Source organism: Callospermophilus lateralis, chromosome 11 (assembly GCF_048772815.1).
Source record: "Callospermophilus lateralis isolate mCalLat2 chromosome 11, mCalLat2.hap1, whole genome shotgun sequence".
Classification (NCBI taxonomy): domain Eukaryota; kingdom Metazoa; phylum Chordata; class Mammalia; order Rodentia; family Sciuridae; genus Callospermophilus; species Callospermophilus lateralis.
The window spans coordinates 23,505,512-23,525,540 of NC_135315.1; the positions used below are offsets into that span (position 1 = coordinate 23,505,512).

The window sequence follows — 20,029 nt, forward strand, 5'->3', positions numbered from 1 at the left end:
TTTACCACAAATGACAAAGGTTTAAAGAATGTTATGTTTACCCTGATTGGAACTTTCTATAGTATATCTGTATATTGAAGCTTCAGGTGGTATCGCATTAATGTATACAATTTTTGTCAGTCAATCTACCCCACCAAAAATAAATAAATAAAGTACTATGGACTTTAGTCCTTTAAAAATACCCATTTAGCCCCTGGGACAATTCAGTTCATTTTTTTCCCCTCACTACATTGTGTTTTTAACATAGTTTTTGTCCATTCTGCTGTGCCTAGAGAACAAAATTTTGTTAAAATTAGTTTATTACTGGGTAAAACTGTTGGGGGTGAGGGCAGTCAGGGCAGTCAGGGATGGTGATATACTGTGTAAAAGTGAAAGGTGGGGAGTTCATTATTAGCTGATAATTACAAAGCAGGGTACTAAGTGACCTGACCCAGTCAGCAGAGCTGGCCTGAATATCTGGTAGCTATTCTTTGTCCTGTGTTCATGCCAGGAACAGTTAACTGTTTGACTTTGAGTGGACTGGGGATTCTTAGTGCCTTCATTGACTGAATTTAGCTGATCATGGTAATGATTAACACTGGGTCAATTGTGGCTTCATCCTTTAGCCTAACCTGTGACTTCACCCATTACATAAATGCTTGAGTGATTAACACTTCCAATGAGATATATTTAATGACAAGTGAATCTTGTTTTAATTGGCATATCTGGCTAGTTCTTGGAATCTGTTGGTAGTAGAGAGAACCATTCTTGGGCAAACAGAATGAATCCTTTTAAAAATAAAAATTCATTTTTAGGTTTTTGTAGCATCAGTAACTTTTGTTTCCATATTCAGTGATATTGCTTAACCAAGGCCTTTCTCTTTAAATCACTTAGAGTGCTGGGCTGTTGGTAACTAGAAGGAAGGAGGTTTATTTCACATGTCACCTATAAGTAGGATCTTTTCCTTGAGGCAGGTTTTAGACAGTGTCCTACTGTGAATCAGACCCACCTGGATGCCCCATAGGTAGTCATTCTAAAGCCTCACATTTCTTTCCACAACAAGGCTGTGAGCATTCTTCCCTTATATCACCATCAAGGAGCATGGAAGATTTGTGTCATTTCTGTCTTGAGGATCAAACCCAGGGCCTTGCATGTGTTAGGTAATCATTCTGTTACCAAGATATATCCTCATCCCCAGGAAAATGAATTTTATCCCTTGCTCTTCCCCACCTCCCTTTCATTTCCTTGACAAGGTTTCATTAAGTTGCCCAGGCTGCTCTCAAACTTGCCATCCTCCTGCCTCAGCCTCCTAGCTGAAGTTACAGGCATAGGTCACCATACCTGGTTCCCACTTAACTTTTAACACTATCTCTCCTAACCACTAGTTTTCTGCTGTGTTGATTGAGGTGTGTGGTTTTGGAGAAGTCTAATTCACAGCAGGGGATGGTTGGTTTTGCTTTTAGGCTCTGAGGAATGTTGATTTTTAAAGGTGTTGGTATTGAGGCTCACATGGTTTGGGCTTTGTTTTGTTGGCAGAACTTAATAGACAATGATATAAGGGGTGTGGTGGTAGGCAGATATGCTGAAGTTATTACAAATTGACAAATTTTGTCCCCTGTTTTCCAGGTTTTACAGACTTTGGGCACAGAAACTTATCGGCCTAGCTCTGCCTCACAGTGTGTAGCTGGTATTGCTTGTGCAGAGATCCCAGTAAACCAATGGCCAGAACTCATTCCTCAGCTGGTGGCCAATGTCACAAACCCCAACAGCACAGAGCACATGAAAGAGTCAACATTGGAAGCTATTGGGTACATTTGCCAAGATATAGTAAGTGCTTGCCTGGTGTATTTAATATTTGTATCTTTCATTCTCTCTAGCTGTGACTTGCATGATGTTAGGATTAGCTTATCAAATCATAAAGAAAACCATGCTGCTGCAATGTTTTGAAGTAGAACTGTTTGTTAATTTAGATCTATCCTCATAGATGCACTGAGTAAAGAAACTTGAGATTCACAAATTCAAAACATGACCAGGGATGTAACTCCATGGTGGCACATTTGCCTAGCATGAGCAATGCTCTGGATTCTATTTCTAGCATTGTAAAACAAACAAAAGTAATAATAAACTTAAAATTGAAATCCATATGTTTGGAGAAACTGGGTTTTTTCCCTTTTTTTTTCTTTTTGCAGAGCTGGGGATTAAATCTAAACACTTGAGCATGCTATGCAAGTACTGTACCACTGACCTACACCCTGAGGTTATTCTTATCTGGAGCATCCCTGAATTGAGATCCTCAATGTCCCATGAATTCCTGAGTGCTTTTCCATTTACTAAATTGCAGAAAGATTTGCCAGTTCTTCATACAGGTTGCAGCACAGTACTTCAGTTGCAGCTGCAGCCCTCCTATGATTATTATTGCCTCTGGAGGTTACCACTCTTTTTTATTTTGTACCAGGGATTGAGTCCAAGGGTCCTTAATCACATTCCTAGCCCTTTAAATTAGTACCAGGGATTGAACTCAGGGGCACTCGGCCACTGAGTCACATCCCCAGTCCTGTTTTGTATTTTATTTAGAGACAGGGTCTCACTGAGTTGCTTGGCGCCTGGATGATGCTGAGGCTGGCTTTGAATTCGCAGTTCTCCTGCCTCAGCATCCCGAGCTGCTGGGATCACAGGCATGTGCCATCACGCCCAGCCAGTATTTTTTTAGGAGACAGGGTCTTTCTAAGTTGCTCAGGGCCTAGCCAAGTTGCTCAGGGCCTAGCCAAGTTGCTGAGGCTGGTTTTGAGCTTTTGATTTTCTTGCCTCAGCTTCCCAAGCTATTGAGATTACAGGCGTGTGCCAATGTGCTAACATGAGGTTACTACTCTTGGTAACTGTTTTATGTAGACTTCATGTAACAAACTCACAGCACTTAACTTGGAGTTAGATATACCTAATTGTATTATACTAACATATTGATCTTTGGCCCTCAGCTATTCTGAAACTATTTGGTACATTATACAAAAGGAGAAAAATAGGGGCTGGGGATGTGGGTAGCGCGCTCGCCTGGCATGCGTGCGGCCTGGGTTCGATTCTCAGCACCACATACAAACAAAGATGTTGTGTCCGCCGATAACTAAAAAATAAATATTAAAAATTTAAAAAAAAAAAGGAGGAAAAATATATTATACAAAAGGAGAAAAAGCTAATGTTAACTTATGCCCATAGGCATTATGCTAAGAAATCAGAGACAAAATTGATGAGATTAATTTGTTTCTGTTCAAATTTTGGACTACTAGTTCTCTTGGATATTTTATAGTTACTTTGCAATAGTGTCCCAAAATGGAAATGCTTGGAAAATATCACAAAGTAATGATAATTAACTCATGGATTTTACAGTTAAAAGGACTGCTGATTAGTCATGAGTTTGTTATTATGTTCATTGCATTTCTTTGCTTTTTTCAGGACCCAGAGCAGCTACAGGATAAATCCAATGAGATTCTGACTGCCATAATCCAGGGGATGAGGAAAGAAGAGCCTAGTAATAATGTGAAGCTAGCTGCTACTAATGCACTCCTGAACTCATTGGAGTTCACCAAAGCAAACTTTGACAAAGAGGTAAGTTTTCTTTTTCTTTCCCTGGGGTGGAACCCAGGATCTTAAGCAGATGGGCAAGTGCTCTACTTGTGAACTACACACCTAGCTGAAGTAGGTTTTCTTTTTAAAACTTTGGTATAGGTTCAGAGGTTACTTGTAAAAGAAAACAGCATTACTTAGTGGGAATATTTTGGAATTTTAAAAACTTATAGCAATGGGGCTGTTCACTTTAGGAAGGTGCTCTTGAAGAACGATATAAATGTTTTGCCTGAAAATCTTCCTGTCATTTACTTGTTTATGTATAATGTAAAATATGCATACAACAAAATTTGCCATGTTTTATTGGTGCATTATAATTACACATAGTAGTGGGATTCATTATGTCGTATTTATACATACACATAATTTGATCAATCTCTTTCCCTAGTACTTTCCTTTTCCCATAAAATTTACCGTTTTAATAGTATATTCATGTAGAAATGGAACCAATCTTCAGAGCTTTTGCATCTTGAAAAAATGTCAGACTGAATATTGGGCTGGGGTTGTAGCTCAGTGGTAGAACACTTGTCTCACATGGGTGAGGCACTGGGTTTGAGCCTCAGCACCACTTAAAACACAAAAATAAAAGATATTGTGTCCATCTACAACTAAATGTGTGTGTGTGTACATTGAAAAAAAGATTCAATGTTATTTATTTATGTACATATACTATGTTTATTGAATTATCCATTTGGATTGCTTCCATCTTTTTGTCTGTTGTGAATGATGCAGTTGTAAATATGGGTATATACCTTTCTCTTTGAGATCTGATTCTAATTTTTTTGAGTGTATATCCAAAAGTGCAAATACTGGGTAATCTAGTCTGAAGACTTTTGTATTTGTTGACAATTTAGCTGGGCGTTTACCTTTTATTGGAGAGGTCTGAGAAGCCAGAGCAAACTGCAGTTCTAATTGATTAGAAAGCATGTTTTTTTTCCTTATAGACTTCAGAAGAGTTGGGAGAGTAGCAAATGAAGTTCATATTTTGTTCTCCCTTTACTCCTCACATTTGATGAGGATTTGCTACCCTCCAGAAAACAAATTTGGCCCCTAAAATAGTACAGATGTTTTGAATTCTCTTAAATTTTAAATACAAGGACATTAATTTTTCTACATGTAGGTTATTTTTTCTTGAAATGATCAACTTTATTTAAACCACGTGACTTTGTTATTTTCTGCCTAAATTCTTAATAGTGAAGGTTATCTTGGAGATTAAAAAGGATTAAAACCTTCTTATAAGGTAGGTCGTATACCAGACATTGGAGGCAAACTGTGTAGCCTCCATAGTGCCATTGTTGCCTCAAGGAATAGTTGCTGGATTATACCAGGGTTGTATGGGGCCCTCAAGGAGCAGCAGGTTTTTCCTTATATTGAAAATTCAAGAATCAATAAGTATGGTTCATATTTTCATAATTTTCTTTTTCTTTGTTCTTTCTGCAGTCCGAAAGGCACTTTATTATGCAGGTGGTCTGTGAAGCCACACAGTGTCCAGATACAAGGGTAAGTGTGTGGTCATACGAAAAAATAGGGCTCTCTTATGTACTTCCTTGGAAATGTCAACTCTAACTTAGTTTGAAATATAGGGAGTCAATGGACTAAAACAAGGTTTGAGTAACATTATAAAGTATTTTTTCCAACGTATTGAAGGAGAAAATAGTACTACTTGGAAAGAGCGTAATGGAAGTTGTAAGGGAGAGAGAAATGGTGGGTCCTTTTTTTTCCCCCTCCTCTCTGAACTAGAATTGAACCCAGGGACACTACCATTGAGTTATAGCTCCACCTCTTTTTATTTTTTCCATTTTAAACAGGATCTCAACAAGTATCTGAGGGTGGCCTCAAACTTATGATCTTCTGCCTCAGTCTCCCAGGTTGTTGGGATTATAGGCATTTGCCCAGCTTTAAGAGAAGAATGGGTTTTGATCAGCTTTGCTATTTTATTGCCATGTTATTCAAGTGATTGTTTCAACTGTAGCCATTGAAATAGTTTTGCTAGTGGTATAACCTAAACTTTCCCTTTAAAGTCTATAAAAGTAGCATTTTCATTCTGAATAGAATAAAATTTAGGGCTGTCATATGTCCCTTGGGCACCTTTGAAGAAAAAAAAAAGGAAATGGGAAGGGATAATGAGAACTGGGGTAGAGATTGATTTAGGGGGAGATTTTTGACATTACCCATACACAACCTTGACCCATTAGAGTTTACCATTGTAGATTGTGTTATTTTTAGTAAATTATTTAATTTACTCTTCTTAAAAGGTACGAGTGGCTGCTTTGCAGAATCTGGTGAAGATAATGTCCTTGTATTATCAGTACATGGAGACATATATGGGCCCTGCTCTTTTTGCAGTAAGTATTTCTTTTTTCTTTGTGTGTATGTGTATGTATATGTACCGGAAATTGAACACAAGGATGCTTAACCACTGAGTCACATCCATCCCCAGCCCTTTTTAATTTTGAGACAGGGTGTCACTAAGTTGCTGAGGCTGCCCTTGAACTTGTGATCCTTCTTCCTCAGATCCCAAGTTGCTGGGATTGCAGGTGTGTACCACCATGCCCAGTCTCAAGTATTTCAATTTTTAGGTGATATGAGCTTCTAGCTGATTGCAGGGAGTCATTATTCTTAGTTGCTGTTTTGTAATTTTTTACTTAATATTGTGAAATCAAGAAAATTCCTTGAATGTGTGAATAAATATAAGCAGCTCAGTGGTGTGCCAAAAAAACTTGTAGTATTATTGTGTTGGTAAAAGGAGTATATTTTGATAATCTATTTCTTGTTTCTTTATTTCAGACCTAGCTTTCATAAATTATGTTTTTGAAACTTGAATGGAATATCTGGTTAAAGAGGAGGGTCTAACTTGAGTCAATACTTACTTGAGGTCTGCGATGTCATGTTTTTTCTCTTAAGATCACAATTGAAGCAATGAAAAGTGACATTGATGAGGTGGCCCTACAAGGGATAGAATTCTGGTCCAATGTCTGTGATGAGGAAATGGATTTGGCCATTGAAGCTTCAGAGGTGAGCCTGGGAGGACATCACCATAGGGGAAGTGCTATTCTGACTAGGCTTGAAAGGTATTTCCATTTGTAGATGTTCTGGATGTCCTCTCTTCCCGCCCCCCGCACGCCCCAGCCAAACCTCCTCACAAAGGAAACAGATCTATAATGAGGCAGCTTATGTTTTTGTAGATATCTGATATGATTTGTTGTACATAATGGAATTAGTGCTATGAACACAGGGGGGCAGTAGGAAGTCAGTTTTATCATACACAACCTTGACCCTTTAGAGTCTACCTTTAATGACACCTGATGCTAAATTATTTCCTTTTTGGAAGTCCTAATGCATGCACAGGATGTGTATTTGATAGTTTACTAACTGGTTAAGGAAAAGAGTGGTTGTGCCCTTAGAATTTTCAAATTTAAGCTTTATTTCCAACCTTGTTTGTCATCTTGTTCTTCTAAAACAACAGCCTTATTTTTGTCATCCTATGTAAACTTCATATATCTCTTAATCCAAAGAACACAGATGTAAGGTTATTAGTATGAGTTGAGTTTGTGAAAAAGAATGTAATTTTTAAAGTTGCCTTGGTCCTTTAAGATAGATTTTATGTATAATCAAAAGAATATCATTCCAAGTAGATGAAAAAATGAGCAGTTCCTAAGATCACAGGAAATATTAGTGTTGGCCCCGTATATTTGTCACTAATCTTGGGACGGCTCTCATTGTATCCCTTTAGTATTGCAGCTTGTTCGTTTTTGTCTTAGAATCTGCTATACATTTCTCCTCAGGCAGCAGAACAAGGACGGCCTCCTGAGCACACCAGCAAGTTTTATGCCAAGGGAGCACTACAATACCTGGTTCCCATCCTCACACAGACGCTAACTAAACAGGTGAGCCTCCTTCCAAATCTAACAAGGTAAATTGTGAAACCTTATTTAAGGTGGGTTGGTTTGCTGTGGAACAGTTTCCATGGAGCAGCTTGGCAGCCCATCAACTATTTGATATTCTGTTATAGATGACTCAGGAATAACTGAGCTGGATCTGTAAGATCTCCTAGGCTTTGAGCTGTTTATAAAAAACCGGGTCTGAATATCTCATGTGTCTTAATTGGGAAGAGAGCACACACTGTTTTGATATTACTGAGTACAGCATTATCCACAGTAATAGAAGAGGTGTGTTCTGTAAAATTTGCAGTAAAGGTTGGGGGCTGGGAGTGTTACTCTGGTAGAACACTTGCCTAGTGGGTGCATGGCACAGGCTCAATGGTTGGCATCAAAAACAAAAGTTGGGAGGAGAGATGAACTAGGTTTAAGCTATTCTAATACCTAGGGTATCTTCATAAATCCGTGCTATATATATATTTTTTAAAATGCTGATTAGGTTAGTTTAAGAGTTGTATTCTGACCCATAAAAAGAAACTCTACTAATACAAGTTTTTTGTAAAAAGTGTGTCTTCCTTGCCATTCTGCTTTTTGTTTTGGGTATCAGGGATTGAACTCAGGGGCACTCAGCCCCTGAGCCACATCCCTAGTCCTATTTTGTATTTTATTTAGAGACAGGGTCTCACTGAGTTGCTTAGCGCCTGGACGATGCTGAGGCTGGCTTTGAACTCGCGATCCTCCTATCTCAGCCTCCCGAGCCGCTGGGATTACATGCATGCGCCACTGCACCCGGCTGCCATTCTGTTTTGACTTTATGCATCAGTTTTTCTTGGTATGATGTTTGGGACAGGTGCTTTTTTGTTTTTGTTTTTGTTTTTTTTCTGCCACTTCAGTTCTTACAGTGCATGTGAAATATTACCAAAGAATTGGCAGTGCTCTGAGGAAATAGTTAATTTGAACCCGAGAAATCTCTTTGTACATGGTAATATAATTTGTTTTTAGGAATATACACATTTTAACTTTGTCTTCAAAGGATAAGCAGAGATATGTTTGGTTTGAAATGAACTGTTTCCTTTTCATCTCATCTTTCAGTTTCACGTTGATTTTTTTTTTTTTTTAATCTTTTAGTGTCTTTGCTTTTGTGTATTTTTGTTATTTTTCTGGCTTGCATACAAATCTTTTTTTTTTTAAGTTGTAGATGGGCACAATATATTTATTTATTTTTACATGGTGCTGAGGATTGGACCCAGTGCCTCACAGGTATGAGGCAAGTGCTCTACCACTGAGCTACAGCCTCAGCCCAACAAATCATTCTTTATGTGTATAATTTTCTGACACTCCATTGGCAACATGCATTAAGTTATTGTGTGGTGATTCGCCATAATAGATAGACCTAGTCTACTTTTTAAAAATTTTTATTTATTTATTTGTCCTAATTTGTTATACATGACAACACTTCAATTTCAATTCATAGTATAAAAATGGAGCACAATTTTTCATTTCTCTGGTTGTACACAAAGTAGAGTCACATCATCCATGTCTTCATACATGTACCTAGGGTAATGATGTCTATTTCGTTCCACCATTTTTACTATCCCATGGTTCCTTCCTTCCCCTCCCTCCCCTTTGTCCTATCCAAAGTTTCTCCATTTTCCCCCACTTTCCCTCCCCACCCCCATTATGGATCAGCATTCACTTATCAGAGAAAACATTTGGCCTTTGGTTTTTGTATTGAAATAAACGGTAACTGGTATCCTAGAATTCTGTCTTTTTTCTTAGTCATTAACTCTCTCACTTTCCTGACCTTTATATAACTAAAGTCATTATGTATATTCTCTACATGTTTGTGACTTAACCTGTTGTTAAAACTTGGTCATTCTCAATTGTTATAAAGGCTATGCTGTGGTGAGTATTTCTGGAAGAGACTTAAAAATCAGGGCTTAATATTTTATTTCAAGAAGCTTAAGTTCTAAAGGTATTTGGGAGTCATCAGAAAACCTTTTGAATAAAAGTAATTCTTTGAACACAGACTCACCTAGTGCTACATCTTTCACCAGGATGAAAATGATGACGATGATGACTGGAACCCCTGCAAAGCAGCAGGGGTGTGTCTCATGCTTCTTTCCACCTGCTGTGAAGATGACATTGTGCCACATGTCCTCCCCTTCATCAAAGAACACATCAAGAACCCAGATTGGCGATACCGGGATGCAGCAGTGATGGCTTTTGGGTGTATCTTAGAAGGACCAGAGCCCAATCAGCTCAAACCACTGGTTATACAGGTAAAGCTGTCATTTTGTAAATATTAGTGGAATATTTATTGTTTGTTTCAACTTTTTGTTTTGAGTGTGCTTTTGTTTTTAATTACTTGCTGTCATTAAGAATATTAAGTATTTGGGGCTGGGGTTGTGTTTCAGCAGTAGATTGCTCACCCGGCACATGTGGGGCCCTGGGTTCGATCCTCAGCACCACATAAGAAGTAAATGAATAAAATAAAGGTATTGTGTCCAACTACAACTAAAAAATAAATATTAAAAAAAAAAAAGTAAAGTATTAGGATGAGACTGGGGCTCAGTGGTAGTGCACTTTCCTGGCGTGTGTGAGGCACTGGGTTTGATTCTCAGCACCACTTATAAATAAATAATGGTCTACCAACAACTAAAGTATTTGTTTTTAACTTTCAGAATTATGTAAATTGAGCTGGGAATGTGGCTTAGTGGTAGAATGCTTTGCCTGGCATGTGTGATACCTTGGGTTTGGTCCCCAGCACTGCCAGAAAAAATAAAAATTAAGTTAAATTAAATGTCATAAATCCAGAAACTTTTGAATGCAGAGAAAACCAAAAAGAAAGTCCCATTTTCTAGGGATTACTCTTAACTAAATATTGATCTATGCAACTTTTTTCACTGTACTTGTGTATAATAAAAAAGGATTTTTACAGTCTTATAACTATGTTTAGGGTATGATTTTTCAACATCATAGCATAAACATTTCCCAATTATTTATTTATTTATTTACTTTTGGATCAGGTTGTCACTAAGTTGCTGAGGCTGGCTTTGAATTTGTGATCTTCCTATCTCAGCCTCCCAAGACACTGGCATTATAGGCATGTGCCACCACACCTGTTTTTGTTTTTTTTTAATGTGGTGCTGATGATCAAGCCTAGTGCCTCACACATGCTAGGCAAGCACTCTACCACTGAGCCACAACACAACCCCAGCCTTGCCCTATAATTTTTAATGACTGATTATTCCCTTCTTTAGACAAAATTGACACTTTTGTAATAATAATCTATGGAAATGTGTTTGTTTTGCTAATATAAATCATCAGTTCATATTATTCACCTTAGAGCTTGCAAAACTCAGTCTTTTGAGATATACTAGTTGCCATCATACCTGTATCCTAAATTAGTCAGCATAAAGTGCTTAGAAACATGCATACCAAACTCTTATTAGAACTCCACATTGGAATTTGGTAGAGAAAGAATTTTGTCACATTTCACTCTACTGTTTTTATTTGATAAATGTTTCAGGAGCACAAAAGCATCTTGATGATATTTTGAGTTTAAATCCACCCATCAGTATTTCCTTTTGAGTAGTTGTCAATGTGAATTTGTTTTGTTTTACTGTATTTTCAGGCTATGCCCACCCTAATAGAATTAATGAAAGACCCCAGTGTAGTTGTTCGAGACACAACTGCATGGACTGTGGGCAGAATTTGTGAATTGCTTCCTGAAGCTGCCATCAATGATGTCTACTTGGCTCCCTTGCTGCAGTGTCTGATTGAGGGCCTCAGTGCTGAACCCAGAGTGGCTTCAAATGTATGCTGGGTAAGGGATTTTCTTCCTGGTGAGCTTGCCTGAGCCAGTGTCAAGAAAATAGGAGGTGTGTAGGGCTGGGTTTGTGACTCAGCGGTAGAGCACTCACCTACCACATGCAAGGCCCTGGGTTTGATCCTCAGCACCACATAAAAATAAATAAAGATACTGTGTCCAACCAAAAAAATAAATATTAAAAAAAAAAAAAGAAAATAGGAGGTGTGAGAGAAAAGTGGATCTACCTCATTTGGAAGGCTTTCTCTGAATACCGTCTCCTTTCTAATTTCTTCAATTAAAACGTGGGAGAATTGTCTATAGCAGGAGCCAGTGGGAACTGTTGAATCATGATGACTAGATCTCAAAGCACTTAGAGCAGTCATGGCAACCATGACTGGAGAGGCACTCTGTACTTGCTTTTTTTCTTTTTTGGGGGGGCAGGTACTGGGAATTGAACTTAGGCACTTAACCACTGAACCATATCCCTAGTCCTATTTTGTATTTTGTTTAGAGACAAGGGTCTCACTAAGTTGCTTAATGCCTCGCTAAATTACTGGGGCTGGCTTTGAACTCACTATCCTCCTGTCTCTGGACTTGCTTTTCTTCCTTGAGTTGCTCCCAGACAATAAATTTCAATTAAGGTAGACAGTTGTTGGCCACCATTGCCAAGAAAGGGACAAAAAGGACCGAAAGTGGGTGGTCTCAGTGCTGAGTCAGTATAGAGTACATGTCATTTATTGGGGGCCTTTGGGGTATAGAGGAGGAAGATGAAATAAGGAAGGAGTGGGGCTAAAAGCCTTTCTGTGAATGGAAAAATAACAGTATTGGTAGGTGAAAATCCTCTGCTGCTTAAATGAGTTGGATGTAGCCAGGTGCAGCAGCTCATGCCTGTAATCTCAGTGGCGCGCAGGAGGATCATGAGTTCAAAGCCAGCCTCAGCAATGGCAAGGTGCTAAGCAACTCAGTGAGACCGTATCCCTAAATAAAATCCAAAATAGAGCTGGGGATGTGGCTTAGGGTTGAGGGCCCCTGAGTTCAGTCCCCAGTAACCCCCCCCCCCAAAAAAAAAAAGAGCTGGGCATATTTATGATACAGGACAAGTAGACAATATAAGTAAGTAAATGTTTAGTTTTAAAGATACCTATAAAATGTAGAATGTATTGTGATGACCTTGACAGAAAAAGTCTTTTTTTTATTAGCATTGATATGTTCATAAGTCAGTTGGAGAACACTGCTCATGGTATCTTAGGGAAACATGAGGTAATCCTAGGAGACACTTCCCTCAGTACTAATATTTAATCTGTCTGCTTTTTAGGCATTTTCCAGTCTGGCTGAAGCTGCTTATGAAGCTGCAGATGTAGCTGATGATCAAGAAGAACCAGCCACCTATTGCCTGTCTTCTTCATTTGAGCTTATAGTTCAGAAACTCCTGGAAACCACAGACAGGTAACCAATGATCCATAGAAGTGGGTGATGTCACTGCACGTGGTGGCACCCTTCTGTAGCCCCAGGTACTTAGGAGGCTGAGACAGGAGGATAGCTTGAGTCCAGCAGTTGGGGAACAGCCTGGCAACATAGCATGTGCCTTTAAAAAAATAAATAAATAAATAAGAAGTGTTTTGTTGTTGTTTGTTTTATTCATGCAGCTCCTATTGTCCTCTGGAGGATAGAAATGTAGAGGGATCGGACAGAATTTTACCTGCCCTAGGGGAGTTACAAGAATCCTATTGTAGATTTCATTATTTGTTTAAATAAAAGGGAATGACAAACGTAAACTATGCTACTTAGGATTGTTAAGAAGCCCCATCATTTTTTTGCTTTTTGTTTTTAATTTTTTTTTTAGTTGTTGAAGGACTTTATTTTTTTGTATGTGGTACTGAGAATTGAACCCGGTGCCTCATGCATGCTAGGCAAGTGTGCTACCACTAAGCCACAACCTCATCCTGAAGCCTCATCGTTTTGCAGTATTGACAGTTGATGGTGGAGTATTTGGTAATGGTATAGGAGAAATGGTCACACTGTAAATCAGAAGATTTATACCAACTCAGTAACTGTCAATTTTATGATATCGGATAAAATTTAGCATTAGTATTTATACAGTTGATATATAAATGAGCTTAAGTTTGGAGTTGGGTAATTGCAATGACTTGGGTGATCAGGGAATGAGAATCTCAGGTCCTAAACCAGCTTCAGCAACTTAGCAAGACCCTGTCTCAGAATAAAAATAAATTGAAAAGAGCTGGGGATGTGACTTAAGTGCCCCTGGGTTCAATCTCTGTTACCCTAAAAAAAAAAAAAAAATTTGGGACCCCAAACTTGTGTTTTGTGTGTTATACCTAAAGCCATGAGCAAAGTAAATGATTAGGTAGGGGCTGGGCATAAACCTTCCATGTTTAATCCTGACTTCCCTGTTAAAGATTCTATGAAAAAAATTGGTGTATCTCCTCATCTATTCAGGCAACCTCTTTAATTTATCCACATGGATTCTTTTTTCCCCCTATAATTGTAGCCCATTCTCAAGGGTCATTCTATAGTTTACATTTTTGGAGACCATCATAAATATGACTAGTGGCTCAAAGTTTTGTTTTTTTTTTAAGTTCTGATTTCTAGATATTATATTGCCAAACTCAGATCAGGTCTACAGTTGTACCAGTTTCTGATTTTCTATTTTTTGGAGAGACATTCCAAAACTTCTCTGTCCTTTCTCCACAGTTGAGGCTTTAAGATTTTTGCCATATGTTCCTTACAGACCTGATGGACACCAGAACAACCTGAGGAGTTCTGCATATGAATCTCTAATGGAAATTGTAAAAAACAGTGCCAAGGATTGTTACCCTGCTGTTCAAAAAACTACTTTGGTCATCATGGAACGACTACAGCAGGTGCTTCAGATGGAGGTAAGACTGGAGTACCCTCAGCTATGGGGTGAAGGGGATAGTACTTTTTGTTGTTCAAGTCAAGTATATAAGGTTTAAGAAGGATGTAAGGCTTAGACGACAACAACCAAAAAAACCAATATTTCATTCTTGAGGAAGGCCCTTAGTTTAGTCCCAAACACCAGTGCCCCCATCCAAAATGGAACTTAACATTTTCATTGCTTGTCACAGTTTACTTGCATTTGTATTATGTTTCTTATTTTTACTTAACTTTTCTACAGTAAAATTGTTTTTTACTGTAAATAAAATACATAAAAAAAGCAAATAAAGTGTAAGATGACTAAATAAAATATGTAAATTTATTTTATGTATTATTTAATGGTGGAAGGTTTTCACATAGAATACGAGTTCTTCTTTTCCTTATAGTCACATATCCAGAGCACGTCTGATAGGATCCAGTTTAATGACCTTCAGTCTTTACTCTGTGCAACTCTTCAGGTATGATGGTGCTTTATCACCTTTTTTTTTTTTAATTCATACACAAAGTTACAAATAATAGTGGAATTCATTATACCATATTTGTTTCGGGGGTTTTGGTTTTTTGTTTGGTTGGTTGATTTTTTTGGTACCGGGGATTGAACTGGGCGGGGCTGGGGGGGCAGCACTCAACCACTGAGCTGCATCCCCAGCCCTATTTTGTATTTTATTTAGAGACAGGGTCTCACTGAGTTGCTTAGCGCCTTGCTTTTGCTGAGGCTGGCTTTGTCATGATCCTCCTGCCTCAGCTCCCCGAGCCTCTGGGATTATAGGCGTGTGCCACCATGCCTGGCTAATGCCGTGTAACAGTTTGGTCAGTCTCTTTTTTCCCTTCCCCTGATCTGCTTGAGAACTTTGCTAATTTTCCTTCTATTACTATTAGTTATAATTATATAAAAAGTGTGTCCCCCCCACCCTTTTCATTTTTGAGACATGATCTTATGGTCTTGCTAAATTGCTGAGGCTGTCCTTTAGTTTGTGATCTTCCTGCTTCAACCTCCTCACCTTAATGAAACCCAGGCCTCACTCATGAGAGTCAAGCACTCTACCACTGAGCCACATTTCCATTTCCAAACCCCTTACCACTTCTTAATAGCTTCAGGGAAGAAAGTCTGTCTCATGAGTTCGACAGTGCTTTTCTCAGTTTGGTATATGACTCTTTGGAAGAGTGATTTCCTACCTTCCTTTCCTTTCTGTCAAGAAAGATCCAGTTTGTCTTTTGAGAAGAAAACACCTCAGTATGTAATGGTCCCTTCCAGCTGAATAGCTAATTTGTGTTGGCAGCTTTTGATCTTGGTTTCCAATAAGACTAGATCAGTCAGATTCAGTTCCTAGCTGTGGTTCTCTTTTTTTTAGAAAAAGGGGTAGGATGAGGTGCTATAGCCCATACCTGTAATCCAGTGTTTCAGGAAGCCTGTAGCAGGAGGATCACAAGTTTGAAGACAGCCTCAGCAACTTAGCAAGACCTTGTCTCAAAATTGAAAAGTAATTTTAAGGGGGCTAGAGATGTGATTCAGTGGTTAAGTGCCCCTGGATTGAATCCGTGGTACCAGAAAAAAAAAGTGGGTTGGGGTTTTAATTCAGTGGTTGAGTTGGAACAACAACAACAAAAAGTATGGTGTTTCTAACATCATCTTTTGATACACTTGCTATTAAAAGTTTTATCATTGTTACACCATATAATGCCTTGTATTCACAGTAGAATCTTTTTTAAGGAGAGGCTGAAAGCTCTCATCTCATTGCTCTCATCTCAATGCAGTAGCTGGGAAGCTATTCCTTTCTTTAAAAAAAGCCCTGGAACTTATTTGTAGTATTGAATTTTAGTATTAATTACATTAATTAGGTCATCTTACCTGTGAACTCCTTTTTTGTCCCAGACTTTAACTTTTTAATAGATGACTGTTGAGAGATTTTCATTTCTCATCAGTCAAAATACAGGAAAGATTCAGTGACATGAGTTGAAGCAAACAAAAGAATAAGGAGACAGATTTGATGGCTGTGTAGTGTATGAAATTGGAAAATGTTTATCCGGACTGTACTTTTGATCACTTACAAATATGTTGGAATATAGGAAGCATTGCTTTTTGTTTTGTAAGTAGGAACTCCTAAAACAACATGATTTTTTAAATTAATTAATTGATTGATTATTGGTCCTGGGGTTCAGCCCAGGGGTGATTAACCATATCCCCACCCCTTTTTATTTTAACTGTCGTTCCAGTAAGACTAGAATAGGGAGACTACTTATAGGGGTTTGTCAGGCCAGCGTAAATGAAGCACAGAGTTTACTTTTGCCCCATTGAGGGTCTATCATATTTTTTGTGAACTGAAAAACAGAAGAGTTATTAAAATGAATGTAGCATTGCAGATGATTTGCAGTGTCAAAGTTCTTTTTTTTTTTTTTTTAAATAAGCACTCTACTGACTAAGCTATATTCTCAGCCCTGATCTGTAATCTTTTTTTTTTTTTTTAATTTTTTATTTATTTTTTTAGTTTTCAGCAGACACAACATCTTTGTTTATATGCAGTGCTGAGGATCAAACCTGGGCCACACGCATGCCAGGCGAGCGCGCTACTGCTTGAGCCACATCCCCAGCCCCTGCAGTGTCAAAGTTCTTGAGCAAAGAAAAAAAAATTGGCCTTTCTAAAACTTGAGAGGGGGTCTTAACTGATTTATAAAAGAAAAGATATAGTGTTCTGATAGAAAGGTTTGGAATTATTAATAGGTCCTGAATTCTCGTTTGTTCACAGAATGTTCTCCGGAAAGTGCAACATCAAGATGCTTTGCAGATATCTGATGTGGTCATGGCCTCCCTGTTAAGGATGTTCCAAAGCACAGCTGGCTCTGGGGGAGTCCAGGAGGATGCCCTGATGGCAGTTAGCACACTGGTGGAAGGTAAGTGAGCACTAATCAGTTGGGGAATGACTTCAGAAAGAAGAAGTTTTAATATCTCTGAAATTTTGCTAAAAAAAAAAGACATAGTTCTTTTACTGTGGACTGACTCGCTCAGTTCATAGATTGAACCTAAGTATAAATTATATAACTGCCTTGGCAATCTTCTTGAAGTCAGTAAGGAGCCAGTTTGCAACAGGGAGTCAAGATAGGGAACAGTTTCCTCTGAAAAAGGTTACCAATCTCATACTCATGAGATTACTTCTTGCCTTGAAAGTCCACTTGCTTTATTGACTCCTATCAAGGGTAGAGGAAGTAAAAGTTTCTAGTTTCATTACTGTCGTGTGATACCTCCTGGTTCCAGTTTTAATGCTTTGGACTAGGGTGTGGGATATAATGAAAAATGGAGTGAGTTTTAGGAATTAATTGATTTTTCTGATTGTTACATGTCTGACTGCAAAATTGCTCTGGGCAAGCCATATCTGACTTAAAATTCTTTGAAGGGCCATTAAAAGCACATAAAAGAGCACTTCAGAAATCTGGTATACTTCTTCAGGGTAGACCTAGATCTATAAGTATATTACTGAGGCAATTTCTTGAGGCCCACTCTCCTGAGGACCAGTCCTACTGCTGGCATAAAGAGCCTGTGTCCAGCTGGTCTGGCAACATGTGATACCTGAGAAGGGCAAGGAAGTTAATTTTGGCTCCTGAAGTGGTGTTTTGAATCTGAAGCTCTGTGCTGCTTTTCCTGGCTCTGGCTTGTTAAGCCCTTGATGGGATTGCCTAGGAACCCTGGTTTGAAGCTGACCTCTAGAGAGGACATATAATCAGATGAGGGGAGGTGGGGAAAGAAGCAGTATTACTGGCTCACTTCATAATTTGCCTTGAAGTTCCTTAAGATCCTGCCACTTCATGTTTTAGAAAAAGTAAAATCCCATTCTGTGTAAAGTTGGTACTGTCTCTGGGACATAAGAATTAAGCCCTCCTATTAGTTATGAACTTGGCTTATGTGAGATGGAAACACATTCCACCAACTTGTTGAGGATTGCATACAATTTTGGGAGAGCTAGGATGGTTATTTTGCTCACCTGATATCCTGTGTTGCTATCATTTGCTAATATCTATTTTGTTTCAGTGTTGGGTGGTGAATTCCTCAAGTACATGGAGGCCTTTAAACCCTTCCTGGGTATTGGGTTGAAGAATTATGCTGAGTACCAGGTAGGATAAGCTTTTCAAATTTTCAATTTTTTTTTTTTTTTTTTTTTAGTTGTAGATGGACAGCATGGCACTACCTTATTTATTTTTGTATGCAGTGCTAAGGATCGAACCCAGTGCCCCACAGGCTGATCAAGTGCTCCACCACTCAGCCCCAATCCTAATATTTATTTATTTATCTATTTATCTATCTGTCTATCTATTCATTCATTCATTCATTTATTATGGCTTTTGTTGTACTGGGAATTAAACCCAGGTCTTCACACATGCAAGGCAGATACTGTGTACCATTGAACTGTATCCCCAGCCCTCAAAATTAATCATATTCTCATACCTGTTAGCCATTGAAGTACAGAAAAGATCAGGTTCCTATGATCTAAGTAGTTTTCCTTTTTGCATTGTTTGAACTAGAAATAGTCTGTTTAAAACAAGATGTTGGGCTGGGCATGGTGGCACATGTCTGTAATCCCATAGGCTCAGGAGGAGCCTGAGGCAGGAGGATCTTAAGTTCAAAGCCTGTCTCTATATAAAATACAAAATAAGTTTGGGGATGTGGCTCAGTGGTTGATTGCCCCCGAGTTCAATCCCTAGTACCAAAAAAGCAAACTTAGGGGCTGGGGTTGTGGCTCATTGGTAGAGTGCTCACCTAGCACGTGTGAGGCCCTGGGTTAGATTTTCAGCACCACATAAAAATTAATAAAATAAAGATATTGTGACTAACTACAACTAAAAAATAATAAAATAGAGGGGGAGGGCTGGGGATATAGCTCAGTTGGTAGAGTGCTTGCCTTGCATGCACAAGGCCCTAGGTTCAATTCCCAGCACCACAAAAAAAGAGAGAGAGCGCGCAAGCAAAGCTTGTTGTGGTTTTGTTTGTTTGTTTTGTTTGTTCTGGGAATTGAACCCAGGGCCTTGTGCATGTGAGGCAAGCACTCTGCCAACTGAGCTATATCCCCAGTCCCAAGCTGTTTATTTTTTAACCACCTGTTTCTACCACCAGCAGCTCCAGTGAATAATGTCCTTTCTTTTTTTTTTTTTATTAATGGTATCTCTAATACTTCTAATTACTTCTTGCCATATTGGTTGTTAAAATTAACTAATCTCAGCTGTTTTTGGGGGGGTGGTCTTTGATTCTAGGTCCTGCCTTACCCATATAGGCCACCTTTTCTTTTTGGGAGATTATTTCCTTGATTCTTTTCAGGTTTGTTTGGCAGCTGTGGGCCTAGTGGGAGATTTGTGCCGTGCCCTGCAATCCAACATCTTACCTTTCTGTGATGAGGTAATGCAGCTGCTGCTGGAGAACTTGGGGGTGAGTGTCTACACATATGAACAACCACTCTTTGAATAAAATCTAAGTTGACAAGAAATTTAAGCATTAAGACCATGATAGGAAGCTGTAAGTTCCCATAGCACTGTGAGCTTATAGGAGAAGGGAATTATTTTCTTTCAGATGATTTTAGAATCTACAAAGTTAATTAAAGGAATGTGTACTCTACTTGTAGAAAAAAAGAACAATAAAGTATAAAGGAAAAACAATTTCTTGTGGGCTGGGGTTGTGGCACAGTGGTAGAGCGCTTGCCTACATATGTGAGGCACTGGGTTTGATTCTCAGCACTACATATAAATAAATAAGGATCCATTGACAACTAAACGATATTGTTAAAAAAAAAATTCTTTATCCAGCAATAATCACTTAACTTTTGTGTATGTCCAAAGATTCTTC

The 20,029-nt window shown here is 38.5% G+C and overlaps 1 protein-coding gene across 1 annotated transcript in view; it reads left to right on the forward strand.

The window, feature by feature from the left end:
• Kpnb1 (karyopherin subunit beta 1) overlaps positions 1-20,029 on the forward strand; it is a 31,403-nt gene that overhangs the window by 5,445 nt on the left and 5,929 nt on the right. Inside the window, exons 4-17 of the mRNA XM_076869640.2 lie at positions 1,606-1,806; positions 3,427-3,579; positions 5,038-5,097; positions 5,853-5,942; positions 6,502-6,612; positions 7,383-7,484; positions 9,533-9,757; positions 11,113-11,304; positions 12,605-12,735; positions 14,039-14,186; positions 14,592-14,663; positions 16,950-17,094; positions 18,227-18,309; positions 19,508-19,615. Of these exons, the coding sequence (XP_076725755.1) occupies positions 1,606-1,806; positions 3,427-3,579; positions 5,038-5,097; positions 5,853-5,942; positions 6,502-6,612; positions 7,383-7,484; positions 9,533-9,757; positions 11,113-11,304; positions 12,605-12,735; positions 14,039-14,186; positions 14,592-14,663; positions 16,950-17,094; positions 18,227-18,309; positions 19,508-19,615 (1,821 nt within the window). The remainder of the gene's footprint in view (positions 1-1,605; positions 1,807-3,426; positions 3,580-5,037; positions 5,098-5,852; positions 5,943-6,501; positions 6,613-7,382; positions 7,485-9,532; positions 9,758-11,112; positions 11,305-12,604; positions 12,736-14,038; positions 14,187-14,591; positions 14,664-16,949; positions 17,095-18,226; positions 18,310-19,507; positions 19,616-20,029) is intronic.